This window comes from Stegodyphus dumicola, chromosome 5 (genome assembly GCF_044657685.1).
Source record: "Stegodyphus dumicola isolate Sdum_Otavi_A_Nest chromosome 5, ASM4465768v1".
Classification (NCBI taxonomy): Eukaryota; Metazoa; Arthropoda; class Arachnida; order Araneae; family Eresidae; genus Stegodyphus; species Stegodyphus dumicola.
In genome coordinates, this window is record NC_140772.1 from 38459387 (window position 1) to 38484683 (window position 25297).

Here is a 25297-nt window from a genome sequence, read left to right on the forward strand (position 1 = left end):
TTTTCAGCGTGCTGCCTTTTTTTTTTTTTTTTTTTTTTTTTTTTTTTAATGGCTCCTATTCATGTGTTAGGTAGCCGAAAAATTAGTCTCCAACAATTGGCAACTTTGAGAGAGAACTGGGCAAACAACACGAGAATACAAAATTTTCGCTATAATTATATTGTATAATGCTTTTACGTTATTCTCAAATTTCAAATGAAGCTGCAAATTATTCTTTTGCCAATTAATCTTTTTAATAATAGGAAAGATTGCGAGCAAAGGAAATTGGATATGAAGATCCTATCAATCCTACTTATGAAGCAACAACGGAAATGTACCACAAATCTCTTTGTGAAGTTTTACGACAGATAGTTGCCAGACAGGACCGAAAAATAGCTGTTATGGTGGCATCACATAATGAGGATACTGTGCGCTTCACCGTTAAAAAGTAAAGTTCCCTGACCTTTCAAAGTACTGAGTTAGATTCTATAATATTAAATATTAATATTTAATAATATAAGTATCTTTACATAGTTGAATGCATATCTACTAATTTCATGATGGTAAGAATCAGAATAGTTCTTTTGGGGGGGCGCAACAGAAAAAAAAAAAAGCATGAAGTGGATTTTTTCAGATTAAATTGACACATACATATATCTATAAATATTTTGAAGCAGTTATTTAGAAAATGGAAAACTGGATAAATGAAATTAATTTTAACATACTTATAATAGCTCTCTTCTGCCTTTGCTAAAAATTAATTCAGAATACTTAATAACATTTACTCCCATTTAAATTTAATCAAGATATTCAAAAATTACCAAAATAAAAACCGAAAGGAAAAATAAAGTTATTTTAAAACACAAATGATAGAAATGGAAATTCTTTACTTTAATACTATTTTTCTAAGAAATATAATTTTAATATATGTCATTGTTTTAATTATGTTTTAATTGTTATATGTTATTGTTTAATATAAATAATAATATTATATCTATTATAAAAAATCATAAAATTCTCAAATCGCAGATCAGAATTTTTGAAGAGTAATAAACATTAAAATTGCTGTAATATCACAAGTCACCAGAATTCTTAATGCAGAGGTGAAGAATTCATATTGTAAAAAAGAAAAAAAACTTGTTTTTTATGTGATAAAAGAGCAGTTTGAAATGGTAACCTCAATGTTCCCCAAAAGTTTGCACATAAAATACAGATGTGGTGACAAGTACCAAACTGACTTATTTTCAGTGTCTTTCAAAACAGTTGCAAAGTTTATAAAAACTAATTTCAGGTTTAAAAAAAAAGTGCTTCCCAGATGTAGCAAGTGGTTAGTAGTCCCACTGAGCAGTAAAATGGCATTTGACTACCATAACAAAGGGCCCAGGTTTGAATCCCACAGAAGGCATGAATGTCATTTGTCCATCCCCTCACAGGACACAATAGTGGCCCACCTATTAGGTGACTTTATAATAAACTGACCACTGCTTTTGGTCTAATAGTGGCCAATGCCTATAAATGGCTAGAGCCTGCCATTGTAGGAGGGGGGGGAGGATCTAAAAAAATGAATTCATGTAATATCATAAAACTTAAGACAGATTAAAAAGTTATGAAAAATTCATAAAAATCAGCACATATGTTGAATATATTCATAAAGAGAAAATCTTTTAAATTTAAAATCACTCTTAACCCTTTGAGGTTTGGTGCATAAAAAATTTTTTTTTTGAAAAAAATAACTTTACACCGATAACTAGCCCCTAATAAAATGTTATTTCATGCAATAAAAAACAGGTAAACCTTTAAGGTAATTCAAGACATGGTGGGATACCGCTTGTACCACCGTGCACCACTGAGCAGTAAAATGGCATCTTTACATCAGTGTAAATTCTCCTAACATACTTATCTAAGGTGATAGTTTTAGCAACCAAATGAAAATGCAAGATATAAAAAACGTTTTTGAATAATTATTTAGAAAATAATGCTCATATTCGCAAAAAGAAAATTACATAATTTTAAAAAAATCACTCTCTGTACGACTTTTTAGATATTTTTTAATGATTTCATAATAGATTTACAACAGAGAGGATTTTCGCTCCAGTACTTTATTTGCAACAGGTTTCAAAAGGAAGATATTTAGAAGGCTGTCTTGTTTATTTATATTTCCCCTCTCTTCTCTCTGCTTAGGATATTTTTCTATGGTGAATCACACTCACATATCCATTCATTCATGTTACAAAATTATATTTTCATTTCTTTCGGAAAAAATACTGAATATTTTTCAAGTTTTAACATTATTGAAAGTTATTTAAAAATATATATTTGCATTATCAACATATAAAACGAACATGATACTTGAATTTTAAAGTATTTGAATGGTGCTTCCATCTAGTAGGAGCAATTCCTACATGCGTGGTGGGATGTATTTGGTCTAACCTTTCAACCATTGTTAATTAATATATATGAATTCAAATAATAATTTTTTTACAAAATGAAACTTTAACATAAAAATATTCATTCTGACACCAAAATTTGTTGTTCAGACGATTTAAATTGCATTAGAAAGAAATAAAAAAACTGCTTCAAAATTAGACCTGCAAAGAATTTTTATTTTACATTATTTCCATGAATTAATACTAGTGCTGCCATCTGTTGTACATTTAGAGAAGTAAAAGGCATAATTGTATGTATTTTAAATGGAATTTTGCAGCTTTCATCTGGAAGATAAAAGCTGTGTAATGTTATGAAGTATAAAAAAGGGGCGTCCTACCGCCCGTCAAAGGGTTAAGCTAATTTATCACATGGTGTTTATTATTATTATTATTTGAATTTTATTTATTATTTATTTTAATCTTTAATGCTATGATTTGTGATCAAGGTTAACTTTATCATTCTAATACTGTTATCAAATTGTTGAACCTGCCTCCCATTTTTATATGAAAATATGGTAAATACAATAATTATTGTGATCAACAATTGGGTTAATATGATCAAAATATTGAAGAATGGTTGTTTTTTACAATGGAACTAAAGTCACCAAATAAATTTAAATTAAGTTAAAATTTGCCAAATATTGCCAATTAGGAAATTAAATCACCAAACAACTTGTTTTTGAGTTTAGCAAACCATTAAACATTGGGCGAAAAATCAGCATCAGTTTAGCATAAATTTTAAATAATTTGGTTAATTTCAAGGGTAGGTTCTTCAGGAGAGAAAAAATAAATAAATAAATTCTGCAGGTTCTCTCTGCCCTCCTATATATATATATATATTATTTCTGCTCCAAATTAAGCTGGGTCTTTTGCCTAGTTTTAAATTTTACATTGGCATGTTGTCTTCCAATTTGATCAAATCAATCATGGACTAAGTAGTCCAAGATCAAGGAGCCTGTTTTCTAAATTTTACAAAGATAATCTAGACTAATCAGTTTAAATTAAGATGGAATTCTAGATGTAGAAAATCTGTGCTGTGTTTTGAGTATTACATTTTGATGAATGTTATGTTCTAGGAAGGGTTTTTTTTTAAATTTTATTTAGTCACATTTAGTTATTTTTATATTCTTCTGTTATCAAGACTGGATTCAGTAATGTATGCATGAGTATATGTATGTATGGTCATATATGTGTGTTTGTACACACACTCATGCATATGTACACACATATACATCGCATGAGCACATACATCTATACACACATGCACATATACATACATTTCTGAATTTGGTCCTGATAACAGAAGAGTACTGTTATTTTTATTGTACATAATTTTATTCTCTTTTGATCATTTTGAAATTATAGAGACTAGTAAAAGGTATGATTATCTAAATTTAAGGGATAAAATTAATTTATTGGACTTCTGTGACTTGCTCCCAAAAAAACAATCAGTATAAACTAAATTTTCTTAACCTTTCAAATGCAGGATTTTAAAAAATCATTGAGATGTTGTTTGGAAATCAAAAAATGAAGCAAAATCAAAATGAAAATATGAAATGGATGTGTCATGGAAAAAGGTCACAGTTTTGAGAAAGCACTGCAGGTTTGATTTACAAAAGTTTGTGGGTGGCCCACTGATGTGGCAGAAAGTTGAAGGATTAACCATGAAAATAGAGGAAGGTGATTTTATTGCAATATATGGTTGGTTTAGCCAATTAAAAAATAGTTTTTGCAAATGTATTAAAAGTAATGAAAAAGAAGCTGATTTACCTGCTGTGGGAACATGGTTGTTAAATGAGGGACCTAAATTATCTACAAAGTACTGACCTAATAACATTTGTAATGTAGATAAAACAGGTCTACAGTATTGTGCATTGCTCCAAAATACATAGTTATGTGTATTTTGGACTTATTTAAAGCTGAAAGTTCAAGAAGTTGTAAAATACTGGAAGCTAATGCATCCAGTAGATGTGATTAAAAAAACTGTTAGTAATTTGAAAAAGAAATAATCCATGATGCATTAAAAAGTGTAAAGAGTTTACCAATGGACTTTTATACAAATATATACAAGATATACAAATTCAAGATATGGAAGACACCAGTAAATTTTACTGAATGTCTTCTAAAATGGGATTAATGAACTGAACAATGATATCTCTTTCATTGATAATTGCACTGTGCATAACATAAATTACTCTTTTGTATATTTACTGAAAAATACCACAGTCTTAATTTAACCATGTGATTAATGGATTATTATAATGATGAAACAATAAGATTGCTGTGAGATGAATATCAGAGTACCTTTATAACATTGATGATGTGGATATAAAATGAAGTGAAAGTATCATCTCTAACTAACATGAATTTTTGAGAAATGTAACATGTGAATAGATATTTCCGAAAAAATTCAAGTTGTAATACTGATGGTAGAAGAAGATATCTGACTGTAGTTTTCTGAAACAAATCTAAACAAATCATATATTTTCTGAAGACGATCATGATGAAATCAGTGAATTTCCTACATGTACTAAGATAAGGCATGCTCTACAAGTATTGAGATTAGGAGTACAACATCAGTCAAATAATATCTAGAAACATTATAAGCAGTTCAAAGGAAAACTTTTGTGTAACACTTTCAGACAATAAACTGACTTTTTCCTAAGTAAAATGTTGTAAAAATATATATTTATATGTTTCTAGTTATATTTATATTAAATTATTAAATTCCATTGCTATTTTGTAGGATATTTTTTCTCATTGTTTAATGTTATCATTAGGTAGTGTTATCAAAATAGCCATGAATAGACATGATCACATTGAGCAAGGCTACTGTACGTTCAGAAAATGAGATCATTAATATGTTATAATCAAGTCTTGAAAGAATAAATCATAGTTTTATTTTCTTTTTATAAATTTTTTATCCTTCAGAAAATGAAATTATGAATGTTATAATAAGAATTTATATTTTTGTTATTTAACTTGCAGAATTCTGTGCCTGAACAAATTAATATCATCATACTGCACAATCAATTGTAATGTAATTGGCAATGTTTTGTGAACACTTTTGTTTGGCTAATTTTTTTTCCCTTCTAGAATGGAAGAATTAGGCATAAAACCTGAGCATAAAGTAATTTGCTTTGGACAGTTATATGGAATGTGTGATCAAATTAGTTTTCCTTTAGGTAAGTAATTTCCACTTCTGTATTGTAAAACAAGCAATATATATAAGAATTTTTTTAAGTATTTAAGAAACTCATTTTAAATTTTAACTGAAAATTAATTTTCTTTTTCATGTTAATATTTAAATAACAGAAAGCAAATTGACATCCTAAGTGAAGTATTTATTAACTATTATGATAATTAATTATAATTTTTAGGAAGTCCTCATAATGTTTTTCTTCTCCTTGTATAAAACAAAGTGAAACAAAGAAGTACTGTAATAAATATTTTAATAATCAGTTTCAACTTATTAAGAACAATGATATATATCTCTTTAGAATTAGTAATTTTGAAAAGTCTGGGAGTATAAGATGTGACTGGTTTTGAGGTGTATCCCGTTTTTAGCAATGTTTGTATGGGGAAAAAAAAGGTACAATGCGTGAAAAAAAAAAAGTTTTGAAAACATTTTGAATTATAACCTATAAAATTTTTACCATCATCTTAAAGTAGATATATTTCTAAGCATACCTGCAAACAGTTATAGTTTTTTATTCAAAATTTCTTAAGATGTATGTGAATTTACATGTTGGTGCATTTTGAAATTTGGCATTTGATTATAACCCCAAATGTGGTGTACAAACTTTGTTAAAATTATTTGAAATAATTAATGATGACTTCTTTTCCGCTCGTTTACAATGTAAAAAAGGAAAGGAATGTAGGTTGCTATAATAAACTGGAAAAAAATGCATTAAGATAAATTTTTGAGTTTCTCCATAAATTTTGCACCAAATTTTACAGAATTTAATATATTGGCATAATTTTAGTCGTAGAATCAAAATAATGAAAAAAATTGGCATGTCATTTCAGAAAAGTCTGATTATGTGTCAAAATACCTATATTAGAACAATGCTCTATATAATTAATATATATCCTAAGTCGTACTTTCAAGACATGAAAAAGGCAATTTGAATTTTGTCAATCGGCCCAGTAGGAATGGGAAATATAGAATTGCCACTCCCTCCCCCCCCTTTTTTTTTTCCCGCAATGTACCTTAGAGCCGAGGAAATTGAAAAACACATTTTGGCTATATAAAAAGTGCTTATTATATAGGGGAATTTTATTGTATAATGTCTTAAAACTCATTATACAGTAGAAATCTGATGGTTGAGGGTTGTGTGAATTAGAGAATTTTCCAGATTATAAGTTACATCTTTCTGATTATTGTTAATATTTCTGCTATTCTGAATTTCACTTTGAATTAGTTATGCATAAGTAATTGTTGAAATATACATATGATTCCATCCTCAGTGAAGCAACATAGGTCATTAACATATTGTTAAGTTATTTTCTTCCTTCACGTTCGTACGGGGTTCGTAGATTTGGAGTGAATAACGACGACACTTGATGAAGTATTGAGACACACTTTATTTAGCCAATAATAATCAGGACAGCTCCAAAGTCACTTTTTACAGTAGTTGAAAATCTACTATAAACACATTAGAACAATCAGCGACACAGCCTTCAGGCTATAATAGTGAAGACAGCTTCATTGCAAAGCACTAGAGTACAGCTCCTGACTCTCCTCAGTCGTTCTCGGAACTCTACATACTCTTGAGACTCTCCACGCTGCAACTCATGGTGCACTCGATGATACAGTACAGCTGTCAACTCAGTTCAGTCATTCTCGGAGCTCAGCACACTCTAAGGCAAAGCTCGATGATTCACTAACTCGTGATACACTAAAGACTCGCTCAATGCACTCGATGACCAACTCGGCACTAGACTTCGATAGACTTAGAGACACTCGCTCAATGACTGACTGCAGGCCAGCAGGGTTTATATAGCTTTCGACTTGTGTTCGAGAACATTCTGGGTTAAACCAGTAAGAATTTGTTCCAGAAGGTTCTCCATCCGTCCAAGGCATGTCGCCAAATGTGGCAACCCTGCCTTCCTTTGCTATTTTCTGGCAACCCTCAAACCTGCTTTGCGGGGAAGCTATCTTACCGCACCTGTACATTTCGTAACACTGCCTACTCCCAAGAACTGCATGTCCAGACAATACAACCTTTGGTCAGAAGCCAATTTGATACAAACAAGTAAAAGAAACAAATATTTACACTATGTACAAGTTATGTACATAAATTAAACACATCACAATTTTAAATTATGCAAATTAAAGGTTCAGAATAAATTTCAGTCTCAGTCTTTTCATTAAGATATACCTGGGTCAAATACTTTTCCACTCCAGTTCTCAGATGTATTTCTAATATGTGTATCAAAGTCTGAAGATTTAAAACTTTCAGTCTTTTAATCTACAGGAAGATCCAAAACATTTTGCTCACCACTCTGTAGTTTGTTCACATCATGTGTACAGTTCTCCTTGGTATTTTCAGCAGCTGGTGCATGTTCATTTTCCTCTGTTTCCTTGGAACCAGCTCCAAATTCTGCATCATAATCATGAATGGAGCCTGATACTTTACAAACGCAAGTATCCCGGTTTAGAATCAAGTCCGTGTCTGCATAATCTGTATTAGGAGACATGCACTCAGTTTGTGGAGTGGGTGAGTTTTCTTGCAATACTGGAGCACACTGCTTAACGTGCACATCATCTTTTCTCATCTCTGCATCACATGGATTTTCAAATGGTTGAATCCTCACTAACTGCGACTTCATAACTTCACTATCAGTTTCTACAAACTTTACTGTCACATTTTCGCATTCTTCCATCTTTCCTTCAGGCATTTGAGAATCAGGAACTTTATTTACATGAATTATTTCTTCACCTCTTTCTGAAGCTTTACAAGCCACTTTGTTTATTTCTTCATCTTTACAAACAGTATTATCATTGTCTTCCAGTTCAACTTCGGACATTTGAGGATGAGAAGCATCTTGTCTTTTTCTTCATCTTTTTGTTCTCTTTCTTTAATTCCGTAAGATGTTTCATCCTTTATATCATTAGCTTTCTCGGATACTTCAACAGCTACTTCCTTCATTTCTTCATCCTCTCATTCTTCAGGTGCCACATCTGTCATTTCCACATCTTCTTTTATGGCTCCAGTTTCCTCTGCAAGCTCCACTTTCAGCTTCTGGAGTTGCTCTCACATCTTTTCTCTGCTGGCTTTCATCTCTTCTCGTCCAGCTTTCATATCAGCTGTCATCTCTTCATAGCCAGCTTTTATCTCGTCATATTCGGCTCATCCAGCTTTTAACTCTTTCATTTCAGCTTTCATCTCACCTTTTATATCTTCTCACCTGGCTCTGATCTCGGCTAAGAAGTCATCAAAGTCGTCGTTTCCTCTGCAGGCGGGTCACTGGCATTCACTCGCAAACCCCACTCTTGACACCAATTGTTGCGTTATTTTCTTCCTTCACGTTCGTAGATTTGGAGTGAATAACGACGCCACTTCATGAAGTATTGAGACACACTTTATTTAGCCAATATTAATCAGGACAGATCCAAAGTCACTTTTTACAGTCATTCAAGATCTACTATAAACACGCTGGAACAATCAGCGACACAGCCTTCAGGCTATCACAGTGAAGACAGCTACACAGCAAAGCACTAGAGTACAGCTCCCGACTTTCCTTGGTTGTTCTTGCAACTGTACGTACTCTTGAGACTCTCCACACTACAACTCGCAGTGCACTCGACGATACACAAGAGTACAGCTGTCGACTCGGTTCAGTCGTTATCGGAGTTCAGCACACTCTAAGACAAAACTCGACGATGCACTAATTTGTGACACACTAATGACTCTCTCGATGTGCTTGACGAGGCACTAACTGACTGTGGGCCCGCAGGGATTATATAGCTTTCGGCTTGTGTTCGAGAACATTCTGGGCTAAACCGGTAAGAATTCGTTCCAGAAGGTTCTCCATCCGTCCAAGGCCATGTCGCCAAATGGGCGATTTCTCACTAAATGGGGCAATCCTGCCTTCATTTGCCATTTTTTGGCAACCCTAACCTGCTTTGCGGGGAAGCTACCTTACCTCTAACCTGTACATTTCGTAGCAATATCACTGAGGCTCCACTGCTGAAACTAATTAAGAACCTGATTGCGAATCTTCCAGTTAGTGGATTATGTGAATACTCTGAATATCAAAGGCTGTTTTTGAAAGGTAAAAGCTCAGGAGTTCTTGATGAACATGTCGTGCATTGTGCTGGAAATCTGTTGCTATTATGCAATAGAGTTTTCATGTTATATTCTATTAGCATTTTGAAGTTTCCAGTTTGTGGTTATTTGTGAGTTAGATATCTTATTTGTGGCTACACATTTGCTGAATTACAGTCATGCTTCAGAAATACGAGGGCCATCCAGGAAGTAGATTACGTTTCCGTCTGTGTCCGCTAGGGGCGGGGCTAGCGCGGCCATCTTGGGGTCAGAGCGTTGCGCAGCTCAGTCTGCATCTAGCCGTGCTAGTGAGAGGTTCGTGCTGTGCTCCGTTCAGATACTGTGACGGTTTGAAATGTCTGCGTTAATTGAAAATCCCGCGAGCTGCGAGGTGCGCTCAGTAATAAGGTTTCTGACTGCAAAAAACTGTAAACCGATAGAAATCTATCGGCAGCTTCGTGAAGTGTATGGGGACAACATTATCACTGAAGGTGGAGTGCGTCAGTGGGTCATAAGATTTCAAAATGGCCGAACCAATGTTCACGACGAAGATCGAAGTGGGAGACCCAGCATAGTGACCGCCGAACTTCTCGAAAAAGTCGATGCTAAAGTCCGTGAAAATCGAAATTTCACAATAACGGAACTTTCTTTGAGTTTTCCACAAATTTCGCGAAGTTTGTTGCACGAAATCATCAGCGAAAAGCTTGGTTACCACAAGTTTTGTGCAAGATGGAAGGCAAGAAGAGGTAACGAAGTGGTTGAAGGCGCAGGCGGCCGAATTTTTCGACGAAGGAATTTCCAAGCTCGTACATCGCTACGATAAATGCCTTAATTTGCATGGTGACTATGTAGAAAAGTAGTATTTGAGTGTGGCTTTCATCTGTATATAATAAAATTTGTTTCCTATACTTTGTTTATTTTTTTATTCCAAAACGTAATCTACTTTCTGGATAGCCCTCGTATATAAGTAAAAGAATGTTATTTTTAATGTTATAAAACATGAAGTGTTGCAAGAATAATTCTTAGAATAATGTACTATATTCTGTCATTTACAGTTAAACACAGGATGTAGATTATGAAAAAATTGAATACATTTTGAGTGGAAAAAGATTTTTATTTCAGATTTTCATGCTTTACATTTGAGAATGAACGGAATTGAAAGATAAGTTTCACAAAATGTTTACTATATGAGGAAACTGTGGAACAAAGTCTTAGCTTGAAATTGTGGATAACTTGCTTGATTTGGACCATTGAAACAAATCCTATAGCACTTGTCATCATTATTTCCAGCTCTTCTGTGGTGTAACAGCTTTAAATATTGTTATTAAAATCTTGTAATTTAAAATAAATAATTTAAATAGATTAACATTATGGTATACATTAATGGCAATATTTGAAGAGCAGGCTCGTGGCTCTCGCACGAAAAAAGTATTTATTTTATTTTAAATGTTAGAATACGTTTTCTCTTATTGTTTGTATGTCACCTTTTTGAGTGTTAAATAAAAGTTATTGCTGTGTTCCATCAATGGAGTTTGCTTCAAATTGCGAAAAAAGTATCACAGTCTTAATTATTTTGGAGGCACCAGCCGAGAGCGAATAATCGTGCATATTTTTATTTTGTTAGTTCATCACTGAACGTAATATTAGTGATACCAGATTATTACTTCCTATTAATATTGAATTGCCTTATGTTATTAGTTCATCACTGAATGTAATATTAGTGAGACCAGATTATTACTTCCTGTTAATATTGAATTGTCTTATTTTATTACTGTGTTGGATATTATTTTTAATATTAATTTTAATTGTCCAAAAGTAGACATACATATTGCCCTATGTTGTTATTTTTAATCAGTCACAATTGATGTGGTAGAGAGTATGAACTTCATATAATTTAAATATTTCATTTTTGAAGTTTATGTATTTAACAGAGAGCATTTAATACCATGATTCCTGACTGCATTAATTAATTAAAGTCAATAATTTGAGCTATTTTATATAAAGAACACAGTGTTCACTAATTTTAAACATAGAAACAATGTCTTACTTACGAAGAGCTCGTAAGGAAGATTTGCAAAATCTCGTGGCTGAACTGAGAGTTCGTGTGACTGCAGATTTGAAAACAGTCGATTTAAAACAGAAAATTTTTGAAAGCAGATATTATGATAAAGTATTCATCAAAGGAGTCTTAGACACAAGAATGAAAAGAGAACACAATAATGAAAAGAGAGGAAGGAAAGAGAAGAATGTAGGAGGCAGGAAAATGCAAAAGAGTGGAGAAGAAAAAAACAGTATGAATTAGAGATTAAGACTTGAAGCAGAGACAAAGTCTCAAACTACCAAACAGGTCTGGCCACATCACCTTATGCAGAAATTCGATGATAAGAAAGGAGATATCAGTCTATATTTGCTACTGTTTGAAAGACTGGCAGAATGGGCTCAAATTGATAAAGAAAAATTTGTATCTCATTTACTAGGACTACTTACGAAGTAACACAGTTAATAGCTAGAGAACCGTCTGATAAAGCTAAAGACTATGAACACGTGAAGAATTTATTGTTAAGACGGTTTAAACTAAGCCCGGAAAAGTTTAGGCAAAAAATTTATGAAACATCAAAAGAGTACCAAATCCGTATGGGTGGATTTCAACTATGAAATAGAAAATTATTGCAGAGAATGGGTGACTGGTCTAGGAGTTGAGACTTTTGATCAGTTGCTAGATTTGATGGTGATTGATCAACTTAAACGTCAAGTTCCTCCTGAAATTCGAGATCATTTTCTTGATGAGTGGGTAGAGATGATTTCATCTAAAAAATTTGATGCCTATGAAAACATTCGTAGAACCTTTCGAAAAAGGTCTGTAGTGGATCGGCAGAAAGAAAGATACATTGCACTAACTCAGAGTGAGTTAAGATAATAAAAATAAAACTGAAAAAAGAATTGTCATCAGGATTTAATTTGCAAAGCTGGTTCCATAAACCTAGAAGTCCACGTCCAGATGATAATATGAAAAACGAAAGACGCCGCAATGTTATCAGTGTGGATCCTATCAACGCTTAAGACCTCAATGTCCAAAACTTAAGAATAGTACTGAATCTCCTTCTAATCTCAACAGAATTAGTGCAAAACCAGAGGACAAATTTCTATTACCGTATACTAGTTTGGGTTATGTAAATGGTCATAAAATTCCCATGTTAAGGGATTCAGGTGCTAGTATTGATATAGTTTGTCACAATACATCATGCCGGAAATGCTGACAGGTGAAAATGTGTGGGTGCAACAGCCATTAGATTTCAATCCAACCTGTTTACCATTAGCTGAGATTGAACTAAATTGTGATCTTGGGCAAGTAATAACTAAGGCTGCCATTATTAGGAATGAACTCGACAAAGGAAGGTATATATTAGGCAATCGAACTTTTACACTGTTGAATAAACAAAGAAAGGAACCTGATAGTCATCCTCACCAGGTTAATGCTGTCTCTGCTAGAGCTCAAAGGAAAAGAAAAATAGCTGAAGAGAAGATCTTGGAATCAATGAAGGAAGAAAATAAAGCATTTAGAGATGTCTTTGAAAAGAAGTTAGTTAAATTACCAGAATTAAATATGGAAGATGAAGCTCTCATGACAACCGTATAATTTTAAGGTCATTCATAGCAAAGGATCTTTGCACAACGTTTTTTGGAGACGTTGTAACAGCTTTAAATATTGTTATTAAAATCTTTAAATTTAAAATAAATAATTTAAATAGAGGAACATTAAGGTATATGTTAACGGCGATATTTGAAACGCAGGCTCAATAGCCACGTGTGGCTCTCGCACGAAGAATGTATTTATTTTATTTTTAGTTTTTCTTCTTGTTTGTATGTCTCCTTGAGTGTTAAATAAAAGTTATTGCTGTGTTCCATCAATGGAGTTTGCTTCAAATTGCGAAAGAAGTATCACAGTTTTTAATCTTGTCTACAGATATTTTCTTTGACATATCCCCATAAGAAGTTAAATTTAATAAGTCAGAGGTGTAGGAAAGGACTTAAGGAGTTTCTTTGCCAAAGCACATCAAAAAAACTTCTTGAATTGACATGATTGCCATTGTAAATTTTGATTACATCCGGAATATTACTATTTTGTGAAACTTTGCTGTGTTAGAAGCAGTTTGATGAGAATAAAATTGTAAGACAGCACATTGTCATGCAGCATATGCAAGTTATACAATTGATTTTATTCAGCACTAAACACACTCGGTTCTCCTCAGAAGTCTTCCGTGAGAAAGAGAAAATATTCTGAAGATGCCAAATATGTTTAACAATGTATGACTGAGGTTTACTGTTGCTTTTTTCTCAACTAGGAACTGCTGAACGAAAATGGTGTTGTGTGATCAATGTGGTAGAAAGTAGTAATTTGATTGAATTTTTCAAGCCGAACACATTGGATTTTCTTCAAATTTTTGTCCAATCAGTTTTTATCCTATAAAAAAATTTTCTTGTGAATTATCCTTTTCCAATCAAGAAAGTTCAGCATGACCGATATTCAAGATTTCTGAAACTGAAGTTTCTTTGCCATTCTGCAGCCAATGCATGAAAGGCAAAACAAGAACAATTTTTACTTTTTTCATAATCTTTCGGTACAGTTTTATCTTTTCTGATACTAAGTTCACCAGCTATCATTTAAAGAAACAAGTGATATTTCAACATCTGTTGAACTTTTTCAAGGAAATTATCCAAATTGACAAAACGTGTTGTGTTGCATTAGTGCTGGATCCCCTTATGCTTTACACAGTGTTTCAGATATCTCTCTGTTACTACTTTTTCTTCTTTACAGCAAAACTTGATTGCTATTATTAGCTCAGCTTTTGAATCCATTACAGCAAATGTTCATTGAGTCAAAGCAAACACTCAATCACATAGAAAGTTCTATTGATAAGCGAATGATATTTTACAAGAAGCAAATTTAGATGCCATAGTATAAGTGTTTTCAACTAGCCAAATAGCTAAAGATTGCTGAATATTGTTAATTTGTCATGGGTTAGAATTCATGGCAAGCTGCATAGTTGGTTATTGTGTAATGTGAATCTCCATGTGTAATGTGAATGTCGTATTATTTAAATTATTTTGTTTTCTTATTTTCTTTAATGATCTAGATATTATCTTAATGAATGTAAATTTATGAAAACGGAGATTAAAATAATTAATTATGCAAATTTAAAAATAAATGCTGTTTAAACCCAGAAGCAGTTCCAAAAAGATATGGACTGAGGTAAGATAATTTCTAGAACAGCTGCAGGCATAGTGAAATAAACTTCTAAAACGTCATCAATGATTTTGTTGACATAAAAACAAGCAAAGTATCATTTTAAAACAGCCAAAAGAAATGTTTAAAGTATTGGAATTAAAATTGTATTAAAAAAATAATAACTGTATTTGCCAGTGTATAAGACACACTTTCTTTTTCATACATATTTTTGAAGGATAAAACTTTATTACTGATCATTATAATGAATTTACAGTATTTTAAATATAAAGTAATGCAAATGCAAAGTAATACTTTCTGCAAATACCCAATCTATCTGGTAAAGAACACCTTTTGAGCTTCTTCTTCAAAACCCAGACACTCATCTCCAGAGCTAAATGAAGAGTCACTTAAAAATTCTTCTAAATCAGCATCTGAGTTCTCATACAACAAATTGTTCTCTGTACCATCCAGTGCATTACTAATACCTCATTTCTCAAATGCTTTAACCACTGTCTCTGTTTGCACAGCATCCCTTGAAACTTTGACCTGTTCACAAACTGAAATGAATGTAATCAAAAACTGAGTATCGACGTATAAGACCACCCTTTTTTCAGACCTATTTCCAAAGAAAAAAAGTGCATCTTATATGCAGACAATTATGGTAATTGTAAAAAATATTAATTAAAAAAATAAACAGGTAATTGTTATTTATTTCTATATATTATTTTGACATTTTATAAGTCTTTTGAGGTACACTAAAAGGGTGGCAAAAGCTCTGGCTGTGGCCCTGGCTAAAATTGATTTAAAAAAATTAGTATTAAAACTTTGCATGCACACTTATGTATTTGCTAATATTTTAAATATATTTTTAATTAGTTGTGCATGAATACATGAATTTTTATTCCATTTCTGCAACTTTAGGTCAGTCTGGGTATTCTGTTTACAAATATGTGCCATATGGACCAATTGATGAAGTGCTTCCATATTTGTCACGCAGAGCACAGGAAAATAATGGATTGCTGAAAAAATCTGCTAGAGAACGGAAACTTCTATTTAAGGAAATTCGCAGAAGAATCATTAGTGGCGGCATTTTTGCTAGCCCCATAGGAAATTATAGGCCTATATAAATTACTTTCAGGAAGATCTTAAAATATCATATCAAATAATAGCAGTTATTATTTGTTTTTTAAAATAAATTTTCCTATGATAAGCTATTTTGTAAATATTGTTTATGCGAATAAAATTTGTATATTTCTGAATGACCGTATTGTCTTTTCCTGCTTTGGCAACAATTTCTTATACATTTTTAGCGTAGTTACATGTTTCTGTATATATTATATTCAGAATTTTTGAAGTGGCAAGAATAATTCATATTGGATATATACAGTAGAAAGTCTTTAATCCGGGCCTCAAAGCTACAATCTTTCAGCGTAGCATTTATGCATTCACATAATACTTTTACGCATGTGCACAATACATTTACGCATGCACGTTTAATGTATAACGGACGGTATAGGCTAGGCTAAAATTATCTAATTATCTATTTCAGTTAACGTTGCAGATTGCATTGTTCCTTAATCTTCTAATTGGATCCGGCTTATTATTTTTTGCAGACTGTTAGAGCAATTTTGTAAAAAGTAAGCTTGAATTTTTGATTATGTCCAAAAGAGTTTCCGATTCTGGAGCTGCCAAAGGATCTACAAAGTGAAAGCATGTTTCGATGTCCATCAAACAAAAAGTGGAATTGCTGCAAAAAATGGATAAAGGCATGAAGAAAGTGACAAAGAGATTACTGAAAACGAAAAAATTTCGATTGACAAGTTAGTCGGTATTCTCGGCACAGCAGTTACAGGACTTTAACAGCAGAGCTTTGTAACTGAACAAGAAATTATGTCTGTTTATAGAATTAGAGAAAGTATTAGCACATAAAATGAAGCAACTTAAACAACTTACATTGAAAGAAATGTTTAATAAAGTAAACAAATAAATATTAAGCTTTTTTTGGGGGGGGTAAATTTTGATACCCTTTAGATCATAATTGCTCTTTATTTCATAAATTAGGGTTTCATATTTTTAATTTTATAATTTCTGCATGCCATCTTGCCAGATTTAAGTTGATGATCTGTAATCCGGAAAAACCCCTAATCCGGAATCGCCAAAGTCCTGACGAGTCCGGATTAAAGACTTTGTACTGTATAAAAGTCTAGTCATTGATATGAGGATATAATTTATTTTAACAAACAGTTTAAGATGAAATTAAGGGTATTTAGCTATTTTAAACTAAAAGTAAAAAGTTGGTGTAATCATAACTCGTTGTTTCTAATATATATTAGACTACAGTGCAGAAAATGGACTTTCTGGCTGTTGCTTTCTGCTTAATTATTAGTGTTAATATGTGGCTGAATAGCTTCCTCTCTTCCCTGTTTTATCCAAGTTACTTCAAGATGAGAAAATCATCACACAGTGCTATGCCTGAATATACATGATGCCCTCAAATGCTTAATGTATGATTAGTCTGAGTGCAAGAAGTAAATACCACTAGTTTTCATTGCAAAGCGTATTTTCTTTCCTTAGTAATCCCTAGTACTGCTAGCAATGGGTGCTACAAAAGAAGCAAACACAACTGTGTCTTTCCGTTCTGTTGAAGAAGCAAACTACCTCTCTCTTTTTCGGAGAATAGCATCACATGTGTATGGTCTAGACAAGAACTATTTTTGTTTCATTCTATTTGTACCACTACGTGTATTTATTTCTGTGGACTTCTAAATTGCAAACATTCAAGACATTATGAATATTATAAAATTACTGTGAACTCAGACTCAGGAATTACATACTTTTAAATAGCAAAACATTTTCAAAAAAGCTATCTTTCTGAAACTTGTTAGTTGAGAAACAATTTATCATTCCATAATTAAGATTATAGGCAGTACACATTTGTCAAAATACTCCCATAAGAAATTTGTATATACTGTTGTATTTATTGTTTTCAGTTTGGAACATCTTTTGTGATTTTAATAAAATAAACTAATGAGAAAGTACATTTTTATATCTAGTAAAGCTTTTGTACACACAGTATGCTTGTAGCATGATATAGGTTATTTTTCAGCCTTTATCGATTTTAAAATATTTAAAAATTTTAATCTTGAAATTGTGAACTTTCATAATACAATGAGCACAAATTTTAAAGGGGATTGCGAAATAACTTCTTTTATTTTTGGAAAAATTACACAGAAAATCAAGAATATAGCTGGTAAACACATATCGTAAGATTGTCTGCAAATGTCAAAAGTTGATTTCCTGAAAATGTCAAAAGTTGAAACAAAAATTGTATAAATACAGTCAAAAGTTGTTAATTCGGACACCCATAATCCGGACCTCAAAGCTACAAACTTTCTGCACATGCGTCGCTTTGATGTATGCGCGTAAGACCTTTAATTTAATGCGCGTAAGACTTTTTAATGTTGCAGATTGCATTGTTCCTTAATCTTCGAATTGGATTCGGCTTATTATTTTTTTGCAGACTGTTAGAGCAATTTTATAAAAGTAAGCTTGAACTTTTGATTATGTCAAATAGAATTTCTGATATATATTTACTAATATGTAAAGGATCTACAAAGCGAAAATATGTTTCGAAGTCCATTAAACAAACAGTGGAATTGCTGCAAAAAATGGATAAAGGTATATCTTTTGTTTATCTAAACTTTAACGTTTGTTTATCTAAACTTTGTTTATCTTTAACGCCACCGCGCAACGAATTGGAATTTGATCTGTCAGCACTATCCTTATCTTCAGAGCAGATGTTTTTATTTTATTTGGCTTATAATTCCTTACTAAATGTAGTATTTCATCTCGATGTACGCCGTCTTTGATATGATTTAAATCAAATTCCTCGTCATTATAATTCGCTTCCGATAGCGAAGAAAGTAACAGAGGTTATTGAAAACGAAAAAATTTCGATTGACAAATTAGTCGGTATTCTCGACACAGCAATTATAGGACTTGAACAGCGGAACTTTGTAACTGAGCAAGAAATTATGTCTGTTTATAGAATTAAAGAGCATGTATTATCACATAAAAAACGAAGCAACTTAAACAACTTACATTGAAAGAAATGTTTAATAAAGTAAACAAATAAATATTAAGTTTTTTTTTTTTTTTTTTTTTGTAAATTTTGATACCCTTTAGATCATAATTATTCTTTATTTCATAAATTACGGTTTCATATTTTTAATTTTATAATTTCTGCCTGCCATCTTATCAGATTTAAACTGATGATCTATAATCCGGAATCGCCGAATTCCTGACACGAGTCCAGATCAACGACTTTTGACTGTATTACATATTACCAATATTACATAAATTATTACTTATATTACCAAACAAAAGGAAAACTCAAAGTTTCCGCAGTTTTATGTGCAATTATGTGTGCACACAGGTGATGACGCAGAACCGCGAACTGCGAAGGAGCAGCTTAGCCCATCCATGCCCACGCCAACCGAGTTGTAGAAAATGCAACGTGAATATTGTCGCGTATACAACAAACCACCACCACATAGAAATAACATTAATCGATGGGATAAGCAGTTGAAAGATACCGGCAGTTTGTTGGACAAACCCCGTTTTGGCAGGCCATCGGTCAGAGACGAGTCTGTAGAGGCTCTATGAGTTACCTAAGAAGAAGCAAATAGCAGCTGTTGCACGCTATGAAACCGACTGATAGAACCAAACGATCTGCATTTGTTACAGATACGCTTCATGAGGTCGACAATGATAACCAATTTCTGCAGAAGATTGTGTTTAGCGATGAGGCGACATTCCCTGTTAGTGGACATGTTCATCGCCATAACATCCGAATATGGGCTGCTGAAAATCCTCATGCCCACGTAGAGTACGAACGTAACAGCCTTAAAGTGAACGTGTGGTATGGTCTGATGGATGATAAAGTGATGAGACCATTTTTCTTCGCGGAGTAGACCGTGACGGCATGGATGGAGCCTACATCGAACTACACTGAATAGGTATGAAACTTTAAAGCGCCGTTCCCACTGGGGTTTATCTGAGCTAACGGAGTCAGTTCCCTATGTCGAGTAGCTCCACTGTGCCTGCAGTTCAGATTTTTCAACTTGCTGCTCTATGGGGGAAAACTGGTTTTGGGGATGGGTCGACTACGTTAGTTGTGTTCGTTAGCTCAGATAAACCCCAGTGGGAACGGGCCTTAAAAGGTTTTCTTTTGTTTGGTGAAGATTTCAATTTCTATCTTGTTTTGTTGCTTTCCTGTGATCGATCAAAAGTGCAGCATGACTACAGACGCACTATATATATATATATATGTCATAATAAAAACACAAGGAAAAACGGAACACTGTAGATGCGTGATTAGACCCATATTGAAGAAGAATTTTGATTGCGTAGTATGCTAGTAATGCTAACTTGGTAACATCTAAAGAACTTGGCAGTCGAGGCAGTTTTAATTCCATTTTTATTTCCAATTGATATTTGTGGCCACAATCACTTGGCACTCTAGTCGTGCCTTTCCACAGAAGATTTACATTTTTGATATTGTTGAGATAGAAAGCAAGCTGGCGAAATTACATCTTAGCAGAGTAGAGGGCTAAAGCTGAAGTGCGTAGTTATGAAAGATGGAAGCATGCGAAGAAGATTTACATTTTTGATATTGTTGGGATAGCAAGCAAGCCAGCGAAATTACATACTAGCAGAGTAGAGGGCCAAAGCTGAAGTGCGTAGTTATGAAAGATGGAAGCATGCGAAGAGAAAAGTTTTGGTTTACAAGGTCAGTTTCAGTTCTTAATTATTACGTCATCAGAGTTGCGCCGATCATAGAGTGATCTAGAAATGACGCAATGCAGAGAAGTTATTACGATTTTAGAATAAAGAGGAAGAATTAATGTTTTTAGTTATTCTGATTCATATAATTTTATCTTACATATATATACTGAATATCAGTGTAGTGATGATCATCATTACCATGATATATATATATATATATAATATATCGAGTCAGTAGCATAGTGGCATTTGACCTAATGGACAGAGGACTGACATTACTGTGCGATCTACGCACTTTTAGAAGCTCTTGCTATTTATTATTACGAACTGAAACGATTCTACACACCCATTTCCGGATAATGAGCTCTAAATGAAACTTCACTTTCATTTAGAGCTCATTGTTTCTGGAACAATGTTCCGCTTGTCAGAAAATACTTAAAGAATACCGTCTGACATGGATATTTCTTCTTATAGTTGATTTTGCAGAGACGAAGCCTGGCATTTCTGATTCTCATTACTATAACCTCAAAAATCATGTTGATTCCCTGTTCCTGAACCTGCAATCCATTGGACTTCATACTTATAATATCATCATCCACGACATGATACCCGTGCTGAATCTTTCTTCCCAAACTCACTTATTCTTTCGTTCTCTCTCTCTTTTTTTTCTTTTTTGGTAATGCTTATGGGATTTCATCAAGCATACTGACTGGAAATCCCTTCAACTGCCTGGCAGAATTACAAGCACCTTATAACGTAGCGACGGAAACTCTTACCTCAATCCCAATCGAAAAGGAAATATGCCTGCCACCGATCGTGTACCTATAACCTGAAGAAATGTGGAAAAAGCTAAGATCTCTTCTCGGCTAAAATAACATCAACTAGCCTCCTTTAAAAATTATCATCCAAAGATTGGCTACAAATAAAGACCTGGAAAAACATGCGGAACATACAAAGGCTACACGGTCGTTAAGTTAAAGTAATTCGTGAAAAAGTTGGTGTTATTAGATTCCCGATTTTTTTCGTGGAATCAAAACGCACTGATAAAAGCAAAAATAATTATCAAGAGAAATCTATAATGCTATCACTGTGATGCAAGATCCGTAAATATCATCCTGTCAAAGGGTCAATAACCTGTTTGAGATGGCAACGCTCTGACCATGGACACACTGGATGTAACAGTCGCCCACACTGCCTAATCTATTAAAAAGATCATTTGCAAGCTTCCGAGAGACTCAGAACCTACTATCGTTGGATGGTAATTTTTAAAGGCCGATCATTTCATTCCCTCCTGTTCCTGCTTATTATATCCTAACACTAAAAGCAAAAATATAAGATTATTTTCGTTTCAAATTTAGGTTTGATTGTATTCCTAATTCTCCTACACCTAAGATATGAATTCTTCAGAATTCATCTTCTGCATTGGCGCTGGAGAAATCGGATTTAAATTTCTTTAGATTCCGGACTCTCCAAATTCCTGTACAAAATCACTGAAACTGTTCAACTATCTAGATAACCTCTTACAAAATTACAGTTCACACTAAATGTAGTGATATTAATAGAAAAGGATTTGTAAAATTGGAATTTTTAGTTTTAGTCAGTTTTAGTCAGGTGAATGCAATTTCGGAGAAAACAATTTTTACCATACCCGAAAAATGCATTCTCCGTGGTTCCTGGTAAGACCTACAGAGGTAACTGAATTCCAGAATAACAGCCTAATTCCAAATTCTGTCAAATTAGTTAATGTATAAGTATAGATTTCTTAAGTAAGAGAGAGCTTTTAGCAGGTACCGCTGACTGTCTAATACTTACTCTGAGGCTTGATAGCCGTAATCCGCTGAGTCAAACGTAGCCGCACCTTTGCCTTGCCAGTTTTATTTATGTTTAAATATTTATTTATAATTTTTCTTTTACAAATCTTCAAGTGCGCATCTTTTAATACTTTGAGATTTAAATTGAGTTCTGTTAGCTCAAGTTGTAGAAACTATATCTACTATAACACAGGTTGTTAGAATGACGACCAATAAAGAAGTTATTTTTAAACTTTTGTATTAGTATTACTTTACTCAAAAACTAGGACGGCGATATGTCATCTGGTTGTCTTCATGGGACCAGGATTTAGCATTTAAAAAGTTTGTAAACTAACGCATAACGTGCGTAATTAAGCTTTTAGTTCAGCCCTTGCAAGCTACAGGAATGCCGGCAAACCTGATAAAAGGTTTTGCGTTTGTCATAATTGCCATGCGAGGTTCTGTGAACCCAACCGCTAGTAACTTTTATGGTGCAAAACCCTTTTCCTACTGCGGCAAACACATAGCAGTTACTTGTAATTTAAGCTGTCTTATATTGGAATTACGGAAAAAGGAATTGTATCTAAGTCTAAACGTATTTACATACGCAGTTAACGCTACACAAAAACGGCAGAGAAAATAATTCTTTACGAGTTAAAAAAATGAAATAAGTTGAATAAAAACATGAAACAGAAATAAAATATGAACGCAAAATACAAAATAACAGTATAAACACTATAAGAACTGTATTACCATTTGACACTATGAAACAGATAAAGTACTTTTTCTTTTTCGTTTAATCGTTTAATATTATTCAACTAACAATGGACAAACGTAATCCCAAGAAGCTGCGTCTACTGCATACACATACAGGGAGCTGAATGGTATAATCAAAGAAACTATAGGAGAACCCTATAGATTCTTTGGTACGAGGGGTGATCCAAAAAAAGGTTTACAAGGCAAATGAAAAGGTATTTATTAACAACAGAAACAAGATACAAATGGGAATCAAGAGACACATCTGGCCTTCACTTTTCCACATAGTCGCCAAACCTGTTTAGGCATTTGTCAGAACGTTCGACCAACTTGTTTATCCCGTCTTGGTAGTAATCAGGGCCCTGCTCATTGAGACATTTCTCGGCAGCTGTTTTCACTGCATCGTCTGAGGTGAACCGTGTTCCGGATAAGTATCGCTTCAACGCCGGAAAAATGAAATAGTTACTTGGAGCCAAATCGGGGCTGTATGGGGGTGGGTGATTCCAGACCTCCCACTTGAACCTTTGCAGCAATTCCTGAGTCTGGCGAGCTGTATGGGGCCTGACATCGTCATGCAGAAGAATGACGCCTTTGCTCAGTAATCCAGGCCGTTTGCGTCGGATGGCTTTATGCAATTTCGTGGCACAATAACTATCGGCCTTAATTGTATGGCCACGCTCCAAATACTCGATTAGGATAACACCAGAAAACGGTTCCCAGAAAACGGTTGCCATCACTTTACCGGCAGAGGGTGTGACCTTAAAGTTCTTCCTCGTCGGTGATCCATCGTGGCTGTTTTGGATGTGGGGGTGAAGTGATGAAGCCATGTTTCATCACCGGTAACGATGCGATCAATGAAGTGTTGGTCGTATGAATGGTATCGTTGAAGAAATGTGAGGCTGCACATCATTCGAGTGGCCTTATGTTCCGCGGACAACGCACGTGGAACCCAGCGGGCACAAACTTTGGAATATCGAAACCCATCGGTTACGATACGCTGAACGTTACCATAACTCAGGTCCAACTCTGAGGCATCTCACGCACGGTTACTCGTCGATCCCTTTGGTTGATTTCTTCAACACGTCCCGTGTTGATATCCGTCCTTTAAAAACTTGGACGGCCGCTCGCTTCCATATTGCGGTTTTCCACATGCTCCCTGCCCGCTTGATAAGAACGACACCATTTCGCTACCTCTTGTCTACTCATTGCTTTGTCCCCGTATACCTCAACGATTTGTCTGTGAATTTCGGATGCGGCCACATTCTTGGCCCATAAGGATCGAATTACGGCTCGCACCTCTATGCGAGACCACTTTTCTAGACGTCGTGCCATTACTGTTGCTCTTAAGTGTCGGCGTACTGACGCTACTTACTCGTAGAACCGCTGTAGGACAACTAGCGCCATCTGCCAACTACCCTGGGTGGAAATATTCGCTCCACAATTATTACGTTTCAAATGCTTTTGCTTGTAAACTTTTTTTTTGGATCAACCGACGTATAATTACTACAATACGCAGTCACGGTGACCAACATCTGTGGAAGCTGATTATAAAACTTAATTATTCAGAAGCCCGAGTGATTTAGGTATAAAATACTAAACTTCAAAATTAGTTCAGGATAGCTCATTAGTATGAGTTCAAACGTTCAAGAAATGCACTCAGGTTAATTAAAAAAAACATGCATGTGTAGGATCAAGGCCAACTAGTTGGCCTTGACAGGATGCTCTTCAAGAACAGCATGACACAGAAAGAATGAACACATAAGGCAAATGGGATCAGAAAAGGCAACCGAAAAATACATTGATATACAGAAAGATTAGTCGGTAATGTTCAGAATGGGCGACATTTTATTACGATAATATCCAGATACAACACACACACACAAAAGTTCGGACTATCACGTAAAATGGATAAAAAAACCTGACCTTTTGCAACTGTGGCGGTGATCATGTTGTCAGTTTTTCCAAGTGCCCAAAAAATCCACTGAACATATGTAAAAAACATTCTTAGAAAATTATTGACCCTAGCAAAACACCTCTGTACTACGGGCTACATTGCTA

General features: G+C 33.9%; 1 protein-coding gene across 2 annotated transcripts in view; it reads left to right on the plus strand.

Moving 5' to 3' along the window:
- The window catches only part of LOC118182125 (proline dehydrogenase 1, mitochondrial-like), a 153663-nt gene extending 137498 nt beyond the window's left edge, over window positions 1-16165 (plus strand). For both annotated transcript variants that reach the window (XM_035351421.2, XM_035351422.2), the window contains exons 11-13: window positions 243-427; window positions 5502-5590; window positions 15828-16165. In XM_035351421.2, the coding sequence (XP_035207312.1) occupies window positions 243-427; window positions 5502-5590; window positions 15828-16033 (480 nt within the window). In that variant the 3' untranslated portion in view covers window positions 16034-16165. The remainder of the gene's footprint in view (window positions 1-242; window positions 428-5501; window positions 5591-15827) is intronic.
- The last annotated feature ends 9132 nt before the right edge of the window (window positions 16166-25297 follow it).